The 20,652-nt window shown below is 47.9% G+C and overlaps 1 protein-coding gene across 4 annotated transcripts in view; it reads left to right on the top strand.

Annotated features, from left to right (window-relative positions):
- HBP1 (HMG-box transcription factor 1) overlaps nucleotides 1-20,652 on the top strand; it is a 425,155-nt gene that overhangs the window by 273,831 nt on the left and 130,672 nt on the right. For all 4 annotated transcript variants that reach the window (XM_085654131.1, XM_085654129.1, XM_085654130.1 and 1 more), the window contains one exon: nucleotides 3,076-3,232. In XM_085654131.1, the coding sequence (XP_085510257.1) occupies nucleotides 3,076-3,232 (157 nt within the window). The remainder of the gene's footprint in view (nucleotides 1-3,075; nucleotides 3,233-20,652) is intronic.

The raw sequence follows: 20,652 nt of genomic DNA, 5'->3' as shown, positions 1-20,652 counted from the left end.
ACCTAGCTCTTTAAACAGTCCCCCTTGGGCAATGGCACCCGCCTCTGAATCTGCCAGATCTCCGAGTTTCGGTTCAATTTTAATAAGGAGGGACCTACGCCGTTTGGTGGACAGGGCGCAGTTGTCATTGCCCAAAAATGTCACTACCCGCTGAGCCCAGCCGGATAGCGTCTCGGGTGAAATCATAGAGCCCGAAGCTTTGGCTTCTTCAGCCATGTCCAGGATTTTAGTGGCGGGCCCGAGGACGTCCAAGAGTTTATCTTGGCATGCTCTCCAAGATCTATCAATGCCCTTTTTGGGATCCCTAATAAACTTTTGCAAAAACATGGACATTCTAGGGTCAATCTCTGGGGTAAGTGCCACTTTTCCCTCTAGGAAAGGGCGGGGACATTCAGCTCGAAGACAATTGCGAGCTTCTTTCTTCAGCGGACGTCTGATATGTTCTGCGACATACGTCGCGACTTTCTCAGCAGGGGACCAGTCCGAAGACCGTGGATGTACAATATCGTTAGGGTCTAACATGTCTGAAGGCGTCGTGGAGGTTGCGAGTCAGAGGGGACTGAAGGAACCTGAAGGACCTGGGATGGTCGGGACGGAAGCCAAGGTCGGGATGGGCTTGAATCGGGGTCCCCTGAAGGACCTGGCTCTGGGGAAAGAGCAGGAGCTGGAGGCAGGGAGTCCCCCGCACCTATAACAGGTTGGCTAGCCATAAAAGCCTGCTTAAGGCGCTCAAAAGCGTCCACATCTATTCCCTGTGCACATGGGCGTTTAGGAGGGGGCGGGCCAGGGTTATCCTGAGAACTAGAAGACGGGGCAGGTTGAGGAGCAGATCTACGCTCCAGGTGCAAAAATGCCTGTTCTAATTTTCGTGTAAGCCTGTCCTCTAAAGGGGAAATGGCTTGGTCCACTGCCCTATAGATAGAGGTATCAACAGCCTCGTAAAACGCATCACCCCATAGCATATCCGCTAAGGGGTCCTCTTCCTCCTCATGGTAATCATCGTAATACTTCATTACGGGTGAAGGAGAGTTTAAAATTTGTTGTGCCACAACAGCAAAACGTTAACAAGAGCTGGGTGTCCGCTTTTAATTTCTTGCGTGGCAGAACCCACAATTCTATAGGGTGACTGACCCTAAGGGGACGACAGCTGGTAAAATCAAATTTAAATAACAGTAGTGAAAACTGGGCTGTCAATGTCCCCTTAAACAGAAAGGCCTAATGGCCGGTACCAGACCTCCCAAGGAGGCGTCAGCGCTTTCACAGCAATACTGGACTCGAATCCCTATTCTGCAATTCAAGCAGGGAAAACGAGCGTAAATCAAAGCAAACGGCCGCGAACGATAACGTACCGCTCGCGAGCCCGCTACAGACCGTTACCGGCGTTCTCCACCAGCACCAGAGCCCCTGAATGAAACAAACGCGCGTGCGTCTCTGACAGATGGTTGGAAACGCCGTGCTTGCCTCAGCCTCCTGCGCCCCCAGGCGGCGGGAGGTTCGGAGACGCACACCAGCCAAATTACCGCGTAGGAGTAAGAGCCATCACTCCCGCGGCGAAACGGAAAAACCACACACGCAATAAGTGCTCAAGTCTAGAATAACAGCGCGTCACATCAAAGAATAAACGAGAGAACTCCTAAATCTTCACAACTGACAACACAATTGCGGCGTTCGCAATAAGCGGCAGCTCTGCTTGAAAAACCAAACGCGCTGCAAATATGAAAAGAAATATTGAAAATTAGACTAAACAAAGCCCCCTAAAACAGAACAAGAATCTGAGGAGACTTAACTGGCTGCGCAGCAGCGAAGAAAGAGGGCGACATGACACTAACAAAGGACTATATGAATCCTGAGAGGCCCTGATTGGACGTTGTCTCTTACTTGTGATTGGTTGTTAACACATTGTGAATGACCGCTTTTTTCCCCTATGGTTCATGGGAAACGTAGTCTTTGTTAGTTTTCTTTCAACGCTGCTGTATGAATAAAGTGAAGAAAGAAGGGATAATCCTCGCCTCCAGTCCTGACATAGAATTCAGTGTCAGTGAACGTTTATTGTTTCCACGACTCGTGTCAGTGAACGTTTATTAATTAATGTTTATTTATTGATTAAAAGGCGCATTTAAGTGTCAGTGAGCGCATTAGTGTCAGTGAGCGCATTTAAGTGGCAGTGAAAGTTTAATAATTCAGTGAACGTTTATTAATTGATTAGAAAGGCGCATTTAAGTGGCAGTGAGCGCATTGGGGTTCTGCACGCCAGGGTACATGTTTGTCACATTGCTGACCCTATATGAAGATGGAATGGTTTGCTAACACTTGTGTGGCACCTTCTCCTGATGAGTGAATCATTGTTTACGTTGAAGTATACATTAAAGCTCTGTGACTCAGATCGCAACCACCCATAGCTGCTTGAAGGTCTGCATATTGTTTTCGTGTAGATTCTCCCTTAGCCTGAAATGAAATGCTATTATTTGGGTCTCCTCTACGATTCACTTTTGTTAACTTTCTCTTTTTGTAAGAGACGTAGGCAATGTATGCTGCTTACTATTCTGATTTAGGCATGGCACTCTGTATGAATCAATGCTTCAGAAGAAATTAGTCACTCCGACAGTCCTACAACATTGGTGCTTTTTTCTTTTTTTTAACCACATTGGGCCCTCTATCCTCGCCCATTATTGATGCCCACTTCTACTGGCCATCCTTACACAGATGCACTATAGAAATCTGAGCTGGGTTATAGTATGAATGGAATGCTGAGCACATGTACTTAATTCTTTGAAGTTGGGTTAATTTCAATGACGTGAATATGGTCCTAAATAGTTCGCCTGCAAACATGTTAAGAAGGTTTACTCCTAAATACAGAATTGCGAGTCCCTCTCAGCTTGACTACTGGAAATGATTTAAGCATTTGAGTCTTATTAAAGATACTAAGGTTGTAGCTTATTTCTTTTGGTCACTTGGGACTTTGGTATTGGGTCTGTTTGATAAGTAGTATAAGTTCTGTTTATAAGAAACTAAATTTGCACTGACTTGCGTGAGCAACAATATAGCTAACTTTCTCTTTATCATGTCCATTTTCAGGGATATGGCTGTGATGGTCTGAAGTTGATGTCGTACGAAGAAAGTATTTCATTTGGTGAATCCATGTTAAAGCTAACATTTGATCCAGGAACAACAGAAGATAACTTTCTTACAGTCCAGTGCCGATTAGACCACCCATTCTATGTTAAGAATAAAGGTTTGTTAGAGTTGCATTGCCATACTCCTTTACTAATTTATTATCAACATAACTTCTGTGATTGTGAATTAGATTCTAATGGATAGAATGCCCCCTGCATTTCTTTCATTGAAATATTTCTGCTTCTGGGTGGATTCATTTGGTTCCATAGTGTTATCCAGGCATCACACAATTCTGATATGGCTAAACTGTGTACTTAAATGGTGCTGTGGGGTTTGATCCCTTCAGCCTTTTTGTTTCCTACATCCATGTGCCACAACACGCTCTGAGTCACGATCAGTGGTTCAGATGCTTTTAAATTGTTCTATTTTTTTTATTTCTCTTGCAATGAGCAAAAGAACTTCGCAACTTGCCCATTGTAATGTGAAACACTGATGCCTCGATGGTAGACTTTACACTCTAGGGTATAAAAAAAATTGGTGATTTGGAAAGGTATAGCTCCAAATAGCCAAGCGGTCTCCCAGGTGTAAGAAACGGACACGATATCAGCACTTACAATGTCAGGACTCCCATCAGGATTTTTTGGTGGCACCTAGAGGGCACTAAAAAAAAACAAAGGTCAGAGTCTTAGTGTTTGCTGTATTCCAGACACTGCAATTTTTCTGACCAAGGAGAACTGCCTTTTTTAAGAGCCTGAGGTCAAACTAGAGCCCATAACTAAGTCATTCAGGAAACTGCTCATTGACCACGTTTCATACTTGGCCTCTGGTGGGGGAGGACCAGTGGCTCACTTTGAATCTTGTAAAGATGAGGTCCTGACCTTAAAGGCCTTCCTGGTTAGGGACTCTGCCCTCCGCCCCAGCAGCTCCGCTGTTGTGCAGCTGACCCCATCACCTCTGAGCTGGTAGGTGTTCGAGGCCCTCCTCCACCCGCAGGCTCCTGCCTGCGCCTCATCCCTGGTGGTTCAGTGGTAGAGCCTTGCTTTTCTGCTGGCCCGCTGTTGTCTGTCTTGTGTTTATGCCCGTTTTTCTGTCTTTTGTGGGTCTGTTATTTGTGCCTGTAATTGTCATATCTTTATTCTGTTGATTTTGCTTATTTTGTACAATTTTTATTGTACCTGTGCCGTTGTTGTGTCCTCCGTACGTGTTTAGCCGCTTTTTCCTGCAGCTTCTGCCCCCGTGTCCCCTCCTGCCAGTTCCCGCCTCCCAGCTGCGTCTCCCTCCCCCTTCCCTATTTAATGGCGGCCGCGCCAAAGGCAAGCCCGTCTGTGCCTGACCCCGCTTCCTCCAGAGACCCAGGTTTTCTGGCGACTCACCGCTACGACACTGCTGCCCTCCTTGCACTCAAACCTGGAAGGAACAGCAACTGCCAGCTGGCTATGCCTTACCCCACCCACGGGCAGTTCTCGTACCGACACTGCCGACAATCCTTCACCATCCTCCGCACCCGTACGGCCACGTACCCATGCTGGAAGCCAGCACCCCCGAAGCCCTGAGGTGCATCCTCATTGTGCGCTCCCTGCACAGACATGCTGTTGAGATCTGGGACGTCCTCGACACCCTCTCGCCAGACGTCGCCGTCTTCACGGAAACCTGGACCCAACGCCTCTCCGCCCCCGTCATCGCCACCACCATCCCACATGGATACAAGATCCAGAGGAAGGGCTGCCCTACCGCCAGGAGGAGGACTCTCCATCGCACACAAGAGCTCCCTCATATCTCCAGCACGAGCGACTCCCCTTCCACCACCGAACACCTCCACTTCCAGACCAGCCCCATAACGACGCTACGCGGCACCCAAGCCTACAGACCCCTCGGACCTCGAACTTCATTCACCACTACCATCGCCAACCTCATCGTGCCCCACGCCATCGCCTCCACGGACTACATACTCGTCAGACCTGAACTTCCATCTCGACAACCTCAGCGACCCCCAAATCCACCGCCCTCCTGGACAACCTCGCCAACATCGGACTGAAACAGCTCATCACCACCCCTACCCACAAGGCAGGACACACCCTCGACCCCATTTTCACAGGAGAGAACAACATCCACTTCAGCCACACCACGCAGCACCTCTGGATGGACTACCACTGCGTACACTTCTCTTTCAACAATGCCACCGCTCACAAATGCACGCCACGCCCACTGCGAAGAAACTGGAGCAAGGTCACTGAGGAGCACCTCAACTCCACCCTCAACCACAAGTCCTCTCCCGCCTCTACTGACGCCAACTCTGCAGCCAAGGAACTACACCTGTGGATCACCACCTGCGCAGACAAGCAGACCTCCCTCCACAATCCCGACAGACAGCACCCCATGAAGGCCACCTGGTCCACCACTGACCTCCAAGAATCCAGACACACCTGCAAAAGTCTTGCAAAACAATGGAGGAACAGCAAACACGCTGAAGACCAGACTACCTACAAGAACGCCATGACAGAATACCACCAACTCATCAGATCCTCCAAAAGGACCTTCATCTGTAACAAAATCCTCTCCAACTCCAGCAAATCAAAGGAACTCTTCAGCATCATCCAGCAATTCACCAAACTCCCCAGCGAAGCCAAGGACGTCAAACCCTCCCAGGACCTCTGCAACAAGCTCGTCTCCTACTTCCATCTGAAAATCAAGGCGCTCTGACAACTTCAGCGAAGAGACTCCAGAAACCACTCCTTCCTGATGTGGCAGTATCTTCAGTGGTGACGGTAGGCTGGCGACGACAGCCAGCCTACCATCACCACTGAAGATACTGCCACAACCATGAAGAGCACTCATTCAGGAGCCCCCACGGACCCCTGCCCACCACACATCTTCCACAGAGCTGCTGCCGCCATAGCACCTGAGCTACAATGCACCATCAACGCCACCTTCAAATCCGGCACATTCCCCCGACGACTTGAAATGTGCAGAAGTCAAGCTCCTCCTCAAGAAACCATCTGCAGACCCGACGGACCTGAAAAACTACAGACCCATCTCTCTCCTTCCCTTTGCGGCCAAAATCACCAAGAAGATAGTTAACGCCCAGCTGACGAACTTCATCGATGAGAACACCATCCTCGGACCCTTCCCAATTCCGATTCCCGCAACAACCACAGCACGAGACCGCCCTCCTCACCGCCACAGGCGACATCCGCACGCTCCCCGACCAAGGCCACAACTCTAGCCTCCTCCTACTTTACCTCTCCGCAGCCTTTGACGCGGTCTCCCACAGCACACTCGCAGCTAGACTCCATGATGCCGGCATACAGGGAAACTGCCCTTAACTGGCTCTGCTCCTTCCTCGCCGGCAGAACCCAAAGGATCAGACTCCCGCCCTTCCTCTCCGAACCTACAAGTATCAACTGTGGAGTACCCCAAGGATCATCGCTCAGTCCCACGCTCTTTCACATCTACATGGCCCCCCTTGCTGCCATTGTTAACCAGCATGGACTTGGCATAGTATCCTATGCAGACGACACCCAGCTCGTCCTCTCCCTCACGAAGGAACCCGAAGCCACCAGACTCTGCTTCCAGGAAGGAACGAAAGACGTTCCATCCTGGATGAGCAGCAGCTGTCTGAAGCTCAGCTTGGAGAAGACGGAAGTCCTCGTCTTCGGACCCACCCCCTCAGCTTGGGACAACACCTGGTGGCTCACCGCCTTCGGCAAACCCTCCCACCCCCACTAACCACACCTGGAACTGCAGCATCATACTCAACTCCTCCTCACCATGACCCGCCAGGTCAATGCTGTCGCCTCCGCTTGATTCAACACCTTCCGCATCCTTTGCAAGACCTTCAAATGGATCCCCCCAATCCAGAAAGATCGTCACCCACGCACTCATAGCAAGCAGACTGGACTACAGAAATGCCCTCTACGCTGGAATCCACAAATCCCTGCTCCTCAAGCTCCAGACCATCCAGAACACCGCAGCCAGACTCTTCCACGGCATCCCGCGGCATGATCACATCACTCAACACCTGCGAGACCTCCACTGGCTCCCCGTTGAGAAGAGAGTGACTTTCAAGCGACTCACCCATCCCTCCATAACAGCGGACCCAAATAACTCAAAGAAAGAGTCTCCTTCCACGTACCCAAGAGAAACCGCCGCTCCGCTGACCTCGCCCTAGCAGAAACCCTGCGCATCCACAGAACCAGAGCAGGTGGACAAGCTTTCTCCTACGTCACGAGAATGGCCTGGAACGAGCTCCCGGTCAACCTCAGATGCTCCCCCACTCTGGACACCTTCAGGAAGAGCCTCAAGACCTGAGTCTTCAGCTGACTTGGAGCTGCACCTTCCCCCCCCCCCGCCCCGCCCCCAGCACCTTGAGACCCCCACAGGTGAGTAGCATGCGTCACAATTTCCCGATTGATTGATCGATCAATCCTAGGGAGCAGCTGGTCTCTATGACCCTCTGTTTATCTTGCTCACTGTGCAGATTTTGGAGCCACACAAGGTGTCTATTTGATGGTTGCATGATGCTCTCTGATGGTTGCTTTAGTGTTATATTTAAAAGCCAGGCTGAAGTTTTTGCTACCCAATGAAGTTTTTTCTACTGAGAGAATTGAAGTGGCTTGTTTTCTTTCTGGGGCTCGGTGTATCGTGCAACTCCAAGGGCACAATTCAAGGTGTTGTCCTTTGGAGTCAGCAGACCCAAGGGTGTTCACAAAATGTCTAGCAATGGTAGCCACCCACCTCAGAAGACGGGGTGGGAGGTGAATACTCACATGTTCCCCTACCTAGACTGTCAGCTGCTCAAGAGTGCATGCAAGTAGCTGTGTCTAGCCCACACCCAAGCTACTATTTCCTTGCTCCACAGCTTGGAATTTACCATGTATGCCACCAAATCCTACCTCCAACTCCTTCAGGTTCATCCTTTCAAGGGTCCGTTCTAAACAGACACTGCCCAACCATACCCAAACAAAAACAAAGGGTAGCAGCATTTCAGCAGCTACTTCCTTTTCTGCAACATCACTCCCTGACAGTCAGAACAGTAATGTGCTACAAGAGTGCCTCTCAGCACAGTGGTCACAGGGATAGTCGGTGGGAAGATCTCCTGTTAAGGGCCATCACCTCTGCAGTGGTAGAAGCAACCATTTGTTAAATGTCAAGCCCTTTATATGCACCTGGCTCCACAGGTGACCATCACCACAGTGCATCAGTCATAGTCTGGGTGGGGGCACATCTCAAAGACATGACAGTCCATAGTCTGACTACCTCACCAGCAAGATCTCCATGTCAGCGATCTGTAACTTTAGCCATCTAGCTAGCCCTCAAAGAGTTGTTTCAGGTCATTTAAGGCAAAGTAGTCTAGATATGAACAGACAGAATGACTGCTGTGTATTCTCTACAGAAACACTGAGACATGCATTCCCTGCTGCTTCTACATTGATAGAGCAGATTTTGTATTGGGATAGTCACCATCAGATACCCTTTCTAGCGGAGTACTTCCCAGGGGTGGAAAATAAATTTGCAGAACTGCTCAACAGAATATATTCACAAGTCCATGAGTAGGAACTCCACCCACAATTCCTACTCCCTTACTTCAGTCGTTGCATTGTCCCAGAGATGGACATTTTCGGCACTCTTGAAAACGCAGAGTGCCAAAACTTCTCTTTCAGGTTTCTACACTCTGACTCCATGGGCAATGATCTATGGATTAACTGGTCAGGGATCTTTGCCTAAACATCTCCTTCCCTCCCAAATCTCTCATACAGAGTCAAGAAGCTTCAGCAAACATCCTTCCCTCTCTTCCTAGTTGCTCCCACCTGGGCCGGACAACTGTGGTTCTCAATGCTCCTAGAGATTTATGGCCCTCCCCATGAGAAATGCCCCAAAAGCCTGAACCATCTCACGCAGAATCAAGGCAGTCAAACCTCCAGACCCCGGGCAGCTCAACCTAGCAATCTGGCTCCTGAGGTCCTAAAATGTGATTGCCTCAATTTACTACAACAGTGCATGGACATCCTAAAGGAAGCCCACAGACCCACTACACGGGCCTGCTAAGCCACCTAGTGAAAAAGGTTTAAGCTCTATTGCATCTCAGTCAGTTCTGAACACTAACCCTTGATTCCTACCCTTCCATATCAACCAAACTAAGAGCTCCCAGACTTTCCCCCAACTAGACTGTCAAACACTTGATGTTAAGGGTGCCATTATGTATTACATTGACAGGACAAAATCTTTCTCAGAACTCAATAGTTTTTTGGGTTATCCTATTTCAAAGGCAGTTATCGCTAGATGGATTGTGAACTGCATCCAGGCCTGCTTTCTAAATAGAATCTTGCCTGCCATTCCACGCATTAAGAAGGGCACAGCAATACCTTTCCTGGGAAATATATTCCTATGGCTGACATTTGTAAAGCAACTAAATGTTCAACTCCACACACTTTCAAAAAGTGGACATCCTAACAACTCATCAAGCTAAAGTTGGCTAAACGGTCCTAAGGAGTTTGTTTCAGATATCTAAACAGTCTACTGGCTGTTTTACAGTCTACGCTGAGCATGTATATGTTCAGCCACAAATGATATGAATAGAGTGTTACTTACCATGCAAGCTTTGGTTTGGAGTGTGTAGTGCTGCAGATAAATCAATCTTCAACGATCCGTACATAGTGAATTTAAGTCACTGTTCTTAGGATTCGTTTTTTTCTGCAGTTGCTTAATTAATATTCCCTTGTGACTCAATACATTCATATTTTTCTCAATTGTTTGCTGCTGTCTTGTACCCATTTCTAGGCTCATATTGTTACGTTGAGAGTAGAGGGAAAAATGAAGAGAAAGGCAAATGTAGTATACTAGCAGTAGCTTTGGAGAGAGTCAGTGGAGCATGTCCCAGAGGGCGACTGTGTAGACAGTGGTGAAGTTGTACATTAGAAGGGCAAGCAGAATCACCAGACCATAAAAGTAGCAGGAAACATTACTTCACAATTACTGTACCTTCATATCCACAATGGGCCCCAACCAAGAGAGAAGGTTGAGTGGCTGCAGACCAAAGCTACTAATCAAAGGCACAATACATGGTCAAAGGATAGAACACCAGGGGCGGCTCTTTCATTATGGCAGAGGATTTCCCCCCCTCCCCCCACCACCACTTCCCCCCCACCCCCCACCACCACCGCCGCAAAAAGCCAGCAGAGGAAAGGACAAAAATAAAATGATAAAACATTTTAATTATCATTTTATTTTTAGTCCTGCAGGCTGCGAGTCGAGGGAGGGGCGTAGCCACCCATTCTGATGCTGCATCACCAGGGAGGAGGGGGGAGTGCTGGGCAGTGCCAAGTGCGCATGACTGTTTGGCCGACCCTCTGGCCAAACCGTCCGAGTTTTGCCTCCCAGTCTGTCTGAGTGCCAAACTAACGCCCTCAGACCTCGGAGTATTCAGAGCATGTGAACAGCGCTGGGATTGGGAGCTGGGAAGCCTGCGTATTATGCAGCAGTTACTGGATGGGACGCAAAGATCGTGAGCAATGTGGCGGCCGTCCGAGCAGGTAAGTTGTATTTTCTTTATTTATAATTCAGGTGTTTTTTTTTGGTTTCCCCTCTCACTGACTCACCACTTCACAGTACAAGTGGCTGCTACTGTACAACACCATAGATAGACATTAGGCACTTCTAAGGGCTCTGGGTGCCCAGCTGCTGTGGGAACATCAGTAGCAAAGGTAGTGGATTTAGCACAGTAGGCCAAAACTATCATATGAGAGCTGATGGTCCGCGTGGGCCCTCCAGCCTTCAAGAGGCGGTAGAGTGAAGTCTGAGCTCTTACCACCCAGCGGTACAAGGTGGCCTATTGGCTCCACCTTCAGGCTACTTTAGGATACATTGATTTCAATGGGTATGTGAAGCTGGGCTATTGCCCAATTTGCACCCAGCAAGGGTGCAATTCCTATACCAAGTCCAATCTGTTGGCACCGCAGGATGCACATCTTCCATAAAGCAGTAAAATCTAGGAAAAAGTCCTTGCACTTTGATTCCCAGAAGTCCACTGAGGAGCAGGCTGAGTGTTATCAAAGCACGGGTGGGGTGACTAGTTGAGTATAGTAGACAGCAGAACCCATACATGGACTGTGATTTTTAACTCTGCCTCGTCATGCCCATAGATCCAACAGAGCTATAGCTGCAGCAGAAATTGCTAATTCTGCTGCTCCATGTCACCCAACGCACTGCCTAATGGGCCTTGCCTCCCTCACTGCTGGCAGATAGAAGCATATGTGACTCATTAACACCTGGCAAGAGGAGAACGAAGACTCCATTTTCCTCCACTATGAAAGAGCAACACCCTTTGTTGGCCCCTCTTAACAGGTTTATCTTGTTTGCTACATCTATCAAAGCATTGCTGCCTGGTCAGGAGGGGTGTCCATACATCAGATGCACTTGGTAATCCAAAAGATCCTGGTCACCCCAGCACAAAGCCCACCTCTAGACGCTGAATCACCTGCTCTAGCCCCTGAGCGCCTCCGTGCTGGCTGGCTCAATACATAATGTATCCAATGGCATGGGGTGCGTCAGGAGCCCAAGATTTATGCAGATTGTACTCTGATCATTGCCCCCACATATTAAATTAATGTTCAATATCATGGCTGTTTAACATTTACTCCAAGAATTCAAATCTAGAAGAGTTGAAGGTATTCAACCATGTTAAATTTGTATCCATCTAACGCTGGGGAACTGTAGTTTTGCAGCGTGAATCTTTTCTGGATTCACTATGCTGTACATTATGCCGCCATCTAGTGGTTGGATCTGGAATTGCGGAATTGTAGTATTTGTTTTTTATTTTTTTTGGTGGGCGTTGACGTAGCGCCATTTGGTGCCCTTCTGTGACGTAGACGGGCTTCCTCCGGAAGCTCCCACCTTTGGTAGCCATCTTCAGATTCTTTTTTTCCACTGTTGGGTCTGGATCGATACGGAGGAGCTCCCAAGATTGGAGAGAAGAATAGAGGAAAAAATCGTCAAACGGTGTCTTTCACTTTCAACTTTAAATCAAAGACGACAGCTTTAAATTAAAGACGACTGCAGTTAGACGAAGGAAGAAAAACAAGATCTTCGATGAATGCGCATGAAGGGGGCTCCCTGTGCACGGTAATGGACAAGACGCCGTTCAAGTTTTGTTAGAACTGTCACCACAAATTCACTCCAAAGGATCAGCACCTGGTCTGCAACCTATGCCTACTGCTGGACCATCAGAGTGACAACTGCAACGCCTGTTCTGTCTTCACTCCAAAGATGTTGAGGGTGAGAGAAATGCAGCGACTAGCAAATTACAACATGCAAAGCCAAGGACCACTGCCATCGCTGCAAGACCTGGGCTTCTCCAGTGAGGAGGAAGATAAGGTCGCCAGAGGACCAGAAGGCTACAAGGGCAGAGAAGGTTTGGTCGTGGAAGTCGAGAAGAAGACTTTGAAGGAGGTAAGAGTCATTGACCTCGAAAAAACTAGAAGTCTCGAAAATCAGACTCTAGACCTCCAAAGGGATCCTCGACGTCGATGCATTCGGCGACCGCAGCTGCATCAAAACAAAAACAAACCGTAGGATCCTTGGAGAAGGACTCCGGAACGGCAAAGGTCCTCGAAAGACAGTCTGGAGAAGGACGCCTCAGCGTAGAAAACAGAGGCCCAAACAAACCCCGACGACCGGCTCGGCGTCAACGATCGGAAAATGTAAAGCAGAAAATCTCGATGCCGAAACACACATGGCTGAGATACAGAAGATGAGAAGGAGACTCAAAGCCGCAATGGCTAATATCCTTCAACCGAAAAAATACTTTGACGAAAGCTTGAAGCAATTCAAGATACCGCTGAAAATACAGAATACGGAAGGCAAAAAGGTCGTTGAAAGAACCAATTCCGCCAAAAAAACCCGAACCTATCGAAGAAGAGGAAGATTCATTCTTCTTCGGGGAAGACGTTGAAGACTAACAAACCTATGCAGAATTGGTGATCTCGGAGACTCAAGACCGCCAATAGCAAGATCTCAACACCGAATCACCTGAGGAGGCTGTGGAATCATATCCTTCGAGGCTATCACCCCCAGATGACATTTAGCTGCAGAAACTTATGGGGTTCAGTTAGAGGAAGAAAAACCTAAATCATGTTTTTTATTAGACACTGATGCCTACACAATCTAGGGATCAATTCCTCCCAATGCTGCCCAGTGTCTTAGACCAGGGGAAAGAGGCATTCAAAGAGCCAGCTACATGCAAGGCTATAACACCAAGAGCAAAAAAGAAGTATAAGCACTCCTCTAAAGACCCTATATACATCAGGGGATCAGTGCCAGCTGACTCGATCATTGCCTCAACGGCAAGGAAAAGAGCAAATGTACTAACTACAGTGGGACCACCTCCAGACACGGAAAGCAAGAGGATGGACCTCGTAGGAAGGAAGGTGGAAAGAAATGCAGCTAATCTATGGCGCTTTGCAAATTCGAATGCATTGTTGAACAGACCTGATTACCAACACTGGGAGGAGGTAGAACTGTTAGAAAATCTACCAGAACAATTCCAGAAAAGAGCTAGCTACCTAGTAGAAGAGGGTAAAAACATTGCAAATACATGTTTGAAATCAGCCCTTGATGCTGCAGAAACATCTAGCAGACAAATGATGATTGGCCTCATGGAAAGGAGGAACGCATGGCTTTGCACTTCCGGCTTGAAGCCTGAGATTCTAAGCAACATCATGAATTCACCATTCAATGGGGAACAATTGTTTGGCAGTGTGGTTGATGAAAGCTAAATCCACTAAAGAAGAACGAAACTGCAAGATCATAAGGGCTGTACAGTTCAGAGGCATGCGTAGAGGCACACCATCAAGGAGACTAGCTGGGAGAGGTACAAACCAACCTGCTACCTCAAATCCAGGTTACCAACAAACATACCAAACGGGAAGCCAGGGCACCCAACAGGGACAGCAACAAAGCTGGCAATACCAAGGAAGATCATCCTTTCGAGGACGTGCCTGTGGCAAAGGTCAGCCACAAAGAGGTGGACAACAAACCTCTACAGTGAGAGTACAAACAAAACAAAAAAACAGATACAAAAACCAGACAAAACCACTTTACAGTTCCTCCAGCATACCCCCCCCCCCCCCCCCCCAGTAGGAGGCAGACTAAGTTTTTCCCTTCAAAAATGGAGGGAAATAACCGCAGACAAATGGATTTTAAACATAATACAATACGGTTATTGCATAGAGTTAACAAAACAGCCTCCAACCAGGAGACCAAAGCAAAGGACCCATTCAAAAGTGGAATTATCTTGCTGAAAAATCTTCATCTTCGGGCAAGGTGGCCGCTTACCGGCCAAAGCGTGTAGTCGCAGATCTCTCTCTCCCTCCTTTCTGACTCCGGATGGCGATTTAAAAGCATGTTGTTGTTGTTCCCTACTCTGAAGAATTTTCCCCTGGCTGTCTGGTGACAGGATTTTGATCGGTGGCGGTGGTTACCGCACCCTGTGGCTTCGATGGTGGTTCTTGTCCAGCACAGCATTGAACGAATAGCGGGGCTGTTACAGCGACAGAGCACCGGGCACAAGATGGCGCAGAGGGAACCGAAGTAGCTTTAAGATCAGAAAGATCCAGGAGCCAACAAAGAACCGATGAAGGATACGCCGGCCCTGATCCCAGGGCAGCGTAGTACAGGGATGTTGCGCAGGACACTTACCAAAAAACTGAATGATCAGCAGGGCAATGGCAGCAGCACTGTGTCCGTCGGTAGTAAGGACTCCGCCGATGTGGGTCGGGAAGCTGCTTCTGCGGTAAAACCTGTGAGGGATGTGAACAAAACTAAGGAAAGCTCATTTCGTCAGCCCACCTTCGTAGAGTCCTTTGCCGCAAGGCAAGCGGAGAGCACGGAAGCAGGAGCTGGTGAAGCGGGCCTTGAGTACGCTGAAAATCTGGTTTCCAGGCAACGTGCGGATTCAACGTTGCAGGCACTGCCTGAGGCAGACGCGAGTCAAGGGAAGCAGAGTGCGGAGCAAACGGGCTCGGATCATGAAGTTCACTCCATTGAAGCGGGAGATTCTGCTATAGGAATCGCAACTAGAACTGGGGGCGATGCGGCGCAGGTTGCTGGAACTACAGTTGGAGGTGAGCAGGCCCTGCCGGAGGAGGCTGTGAGTAGTCAGGAGCTGAGACCCTTTGTAAAAATCAGTGGGCCCTGAAGGATTTACTAACACAGGACAGGGGGGCTACTGGCTTACCAGATGGAGACTGATTTTTCTCTCTTAATGACGACTCAGACTCTCTCCTTTCAAGTGAAGGGAGTTTATCTTGTGACTCTGACTCTGCTGAGAGTTCATCCGTACAAAAGGCACCGGCACCCCATAAGGGTACCCAGCAGAAAAAGAGGATTAAATTAAAGACCATATTGCCTGATAGCCCCTCTAACACCAGGACCACCAGGAATCTGGTCTGGGACTATTTAGCTACATCACAGCTGTATCATGATGATGGAAGTGTTAGTAATCAGGTGGGGCAGAACACTCCAAATATTCCTCATACCACCTCACTGGATCTCCTTTACACTACTCTAAAGCAAATGCAGGGAGAAGCCAGGACAGTGAGTCGGAGGGCCAAGCAGGCAACTAAGAAGATACAAAGTTCCCTGAGAAAAATGAACAAACTGTATGAAGACATGGCAGATAGGGTCACCCAAGTGGAGGAAAGAACAGGAAGACTGGAGGATGATGTTAGCAGATAGCAGTCTTTTAAACGGGCACAAGAGAAGGCGGTTGAGGACGTTCAGTGGAAGTTGGAGGATTTTGAGAACCGCCAGCGGCAGAATAACATAAGGCTGTTGGGGGTGGCTGAAGGGCAGGATGTCAGGTTGTTTGTCAATCTGTTGAAGGGTGCCTTCCCCGAGATGGCCACTGGGAATTGGGAGAATGAGGTACAGAGAGCTCATCGATTTCCTCTGATTCAAAAGAAAGGCTATGGGGCGTCTCAAGTTGAGAGGCCTAGGGCAATCCTGATCTATGTGAGTAATTATCTTCTCAGACAAGAAGTCATGGATAAGGCAAAGCCCGAATCATGGCGCACATTTAACGGTATTTCAATCTTTGCCCGACCTGACTTCTGCTAAGGCAGCTGATTGCTCTCTTTCAGGGTCTTGGGTCTGAGGCTTATTTATTGTATCCTGCAAGGCTCAAGGTGATCACCAAAGGGCAAGTCAGAATGTTTTTCTCCGAGATCAAGGCCCAACAGTATATGGCCGAACTGAAGGAGCAGAAGGGGGGATGAGGTAGGGGGGTCCAGGGTAGGCAATATTAGGGGGCTTGTTTGTTGTTGTTTATTTCATGGGTTCTTGGGGTTCATTTTTTTAATTTTTTTTTATTGTATCTGAATACCTGGTATAATTTAGAGATATAATCGGCCAGAATAACAAAGGAAGGAGGCTGCGATTTGCTGCGAGCTATGCGGTCACACATAGGTCATGAGTGACCTATTTGCCTGTAAGGGGGGTGGGGGGGCTTGGGTGGAGGGTTTCTTGGTCGGGAGGGTTTGGGGGAGGAGGGGGGGGGGGCACACACAGCATAGCACGGCATCCGAGGTGGTGGGTTGTACGCACAAAGGGTAGTAAATATGGGGAAAGAAGTAGCATAGAATGGTTTAAGTGGAACGTTTTCTGATTCGCCGGTTAATAAGTTGGGGCAGGTATTTGATGTATTCTAAGGAGTGTGCGGATTGCCTCGCTTAATATCTGTGGTCTCAACGATCACCTCAAAAGGCAACGAGTTACGGCTGTTCTGAAATCAATGCGATTGGACCTTGTTTGTCTACAGGAGAGACATATAGAGGGGATAAGGGGCTATCTGCTGGAACAACTGGGGTTTAACTTGCTTGCCCAAACAAAACAGGGGGCCAAGACCAGAGGGGTTGCTATATTAGCTAAAAAAAAAAAACGAGGTTATAGTCAAAAGAAGGGTGGAAGATCAATGGAGTAGATGGGTCCTCCTTGAATGCATAATAGATGGTGAAACATTGACTATAGGGTCAGTGTATGGATCTACTGAGGACGACCCAGATATATTTGAGTTTCTGGATTTAGAACTACCCTTATGGCCTGAGCCGGTCATCCTGTGTGGGAATTTTAATATTAATGGGATAGGTGGGCTGGGCACTGAAGCTGGGCATTGCTATCTTGGTCGCAAAAAAGTCATGTCATGCAATAGTGAACCTGGCTCGGCATAATTCTCTAACTGATGTGTGGGCACGTTTAAAACCTATAGACACTGGCAGTACTTATTATTCATCCCGCACAAGGTCTGTGTTAGAATGGATTATTTTTTTATCTCTAATTCCCTGATGTCAAGAACCCAGATTGAGAAATTGCCTCGGATTATCTCAGACCACAATCCGTTGGTACTAACATTAAAATTCACAAAAGTAGTCAGGCGGGAACGTATATGGGCTTTTGAAAAGGGATTACTTGAGGATGAAAGTTATATTAAACATATGAATGACTGGATTGCAACTTTTTGGGAGATTAATAGAGGAAGTACCTCTTCTGGGGTTTCTTGGGATGCTTTTAAGGCGGGCGTTCGTGGGGAGACATTGAGCTTTAGCCTATACAAGCATAAACAGGAAGAATTAAGATCAAAGAAACTCGTTAAAGCTGTGGCTGATGCAGAGGAGGAATTGAATGTAGCAATTATCCATAGGAATTCTCCTGATCAAGCGCTCAGTCGTATCTACAAAAGCAGAAGCAGTTGAGAGTATTGCCACTAAGGCGGCTGCTAACTTCTTAATCAAGAAAGAGCAATGTCACGAACTAAGTGAGCGGGTGGGGCACACTCTGGCGATACGCAGAAGGCAGCATCAGGCAAAGTCCGGGAGATCTCAGACGTCAGAGGAGCTACAGTAACGGATTGTGGTGAGATCGTGAGGTTTTTAGACAGTTTTATGCTGGATTACAGTTATTCAGGAGTATCTCAGGGATATATCAGCTCATTTGCTCTCTGAGAAGGATAGGGCGGCACTCGAAGTACCTTTGACCCCTGAAGAGATTAGTACAGCATTAAACAGCCTCCCTCCGGGTAAAGCGGCAGGCCCTGACCAGATTCCTATTGAGTTCTATAAGGTCTTCCATGAGGCTGCCCGTCTGGACTTGACGGATACGATATTGCAGGCACAAGGTGGAGTCTCCATACCGAATTCTTGGGCAGCAGCAGATATAGTGATAACATTGAAAAAGGGTAAAACGCCTTTAGAACCAGGGTCTTGCAGACCTATAACACTTATGAACTCAGACGCAAACATCTTCTCGAAGGCAATGGCTCTAAGACTTTGTAGAGTTATAGGAGATCTGGTTAGTCCTACCCAGCACGGTTTCATTCCAGGGATGGGTACAACGCAATATATACGTAAAGTCATTACCCTCTTCGACGCAGTGGAGGTCTTAGGAGACCCTATGGCTGTCTTGTTGCTGGATGCAGCGAAAGCATTCGATAGGGTCTCCTGGGACTACCTCTGGATGGTCATGAGACAGGGAGGTATTGGGGAGGGGTACATCCGAGCAATCCAGGCTCTATATAGAGCTCCCACAGCCCGACTCAGAATCAATAGAGGCTACACTGCGTCTCTTCAGATTAAGCGTGGGACCCGTCAAGGGTGCCCATGCTCGCCACTTCTTTTCGCATTATACATTGACCCATTGATTCGTAAATTAGAATCAAATGATAAGATTCCGCCACTAAAAGTCCAGGGTTGAGATTATAAAACGTTGGCATACGCAGATGGCGTAGCTATCGTGACTCCAGTGCACGCTAGCGCTATAGTAGAGGTGGAATTAGAAGCCCAGGCATTCAGGCAGGCTTCAGGCTACGCGCTCAATGGTTTTAAGACCTAGATAATTAAGAACAACAGGGCAGTCTGTAATGATGCACGAGTGGTTGACTCTGCCGTATATTTAGGGATTAGTATCTCGGCAGATCTGGATAATACTGTTGATAGGAATATTGAGCCTGTGATTACTAAAGCTAAAAGAGATCTTGACAGGATGCACAACCTCCAGTTGTTGATTGTTGGGCGCACGAACGTGGTAAAAATTATTATTTTACCCAAGTTCCTTTATTTATTCAGGGCAATTCCACTTATCTTTGAGGCCAAATGGTTTTCGGAGTTGGAGCATCTAATTAATAGATTTATATGGGCACACGGTAAAACTAGGCGGCGCTCCGCTTTATGACTCTTCCTAGGGAGAGGGGTGGCTGGGCGGTTCCTGATTTTAAAATGTATTATTGGGCAGCAGCCCTCCAGTATATGTGTGGTCTGCTAGGCGGGGTGGCGGTGGACCCACAGGTTAAATCTGGATCTACTGACATATATGCGATACTCATTGGCGAGGAGGTGGAGAACTGCTTCCTTAAGTACACTGATCCCAGCTACTTTAAAAGAACTAGGTTTAAAACGCTGCTGGCAGCTTATAAAATATGGGCATCCTTTTGTAAGAAATGTGGGCTTGGTAGGTTTAACACGTATACCTGCATGGTCAGGAATGTATCCCTGCCAGGGGAAATATTCGTGGACTCGGTCATGGCTGAATGGGGAAGGCGGGAAATTCAGAAATTAGGTGACTTGATGGGGACCAATGGGGTTCTCCAGTTTTCGGAGTTACAGGCTGGTTACGGCATTGACAGAAGGAGCTTCTTTAAATACTTACAAGTTCTGAGTTTTTTCGCCAATAAACAGGGAGGAACCGCCGTGTTTAGTAAAAATTAAGATTTTGGATGTCATAGAGGGCGGAGCTGATTGTACTATCCGTAGGTTCTATTCAGAGCTCTCTGCAGTTAAGGGTGATGATCTGGGAAAATACGGCAGTAAATGGGCAGAGAAATTGGGGATAGATCAGGACTGTTTCCAAGACTCACTGGCATTGGGACGGACTATTCTATGTTCTACAGGGCTACAGGCCCAGCATTATAAGACGGTCTATTCTCTGTATTACACACCTGCAAGGATAGCTCAGTGGGGGGGGGGGGGGAAACCGTAGGTATTAGCTGCCCACGGTGCGATAGTTTAGAGGCAGATATAATCCATATTTTCGCCTCCTGTCCTCAGCTACACACATTGCATAGAGCTATTGAAACCTTGGATAGATCCTTGGGAATTAACATCTCCCTCACGCTGACTTGGATTGTACTTGGGATAAGCGGTGAGCCCGAGCACTGCCCCTCATTTCACTTTTTATTTATGGCCGTGACGGTTCTGCGAATGTGTATTGCAAAAGCGTGGTTAGATAAAGTACCTCCAACCCTGAAACAGTGGCTAGCTAGGCTGCTCTCTGTATATAATCTAGAGAAGGGGATCTACTCAAGGAAGGGCAAAAAGGGTAGATCTCTTCGGAATCGAATTTGGGAACTCATCCTGAGGTGGAAGGAGAATGTATAATGTTTTTTTTTTCCTTTTCTCTTTTTTCTTTATTTCTTTTTTAATTTAATGGTCTTATAGATGTAATTCTTATGCTTTGTATGTACATCCCAGAAGTGTGTTGGTATCTTCCCTATGTATG

The sequence above is a fragment of the Triturus cristatus genome, chromosome 4_1 (assembly GCF_964204655.1).
Source record: "Triturus cristatus chromosome 4_1, aTriCri1.1, whole genome shotgun sequence".
NCBI lineage: Eukaryota > Metazoa > Chordata > Amphibia > Caudata > Salamandridae > Triturus > Triturus cristatus.
Note: the sequence above shows the minus strand (reverse complement) of the source record. Positions and strands in the feature narration are given on the sequence as shown.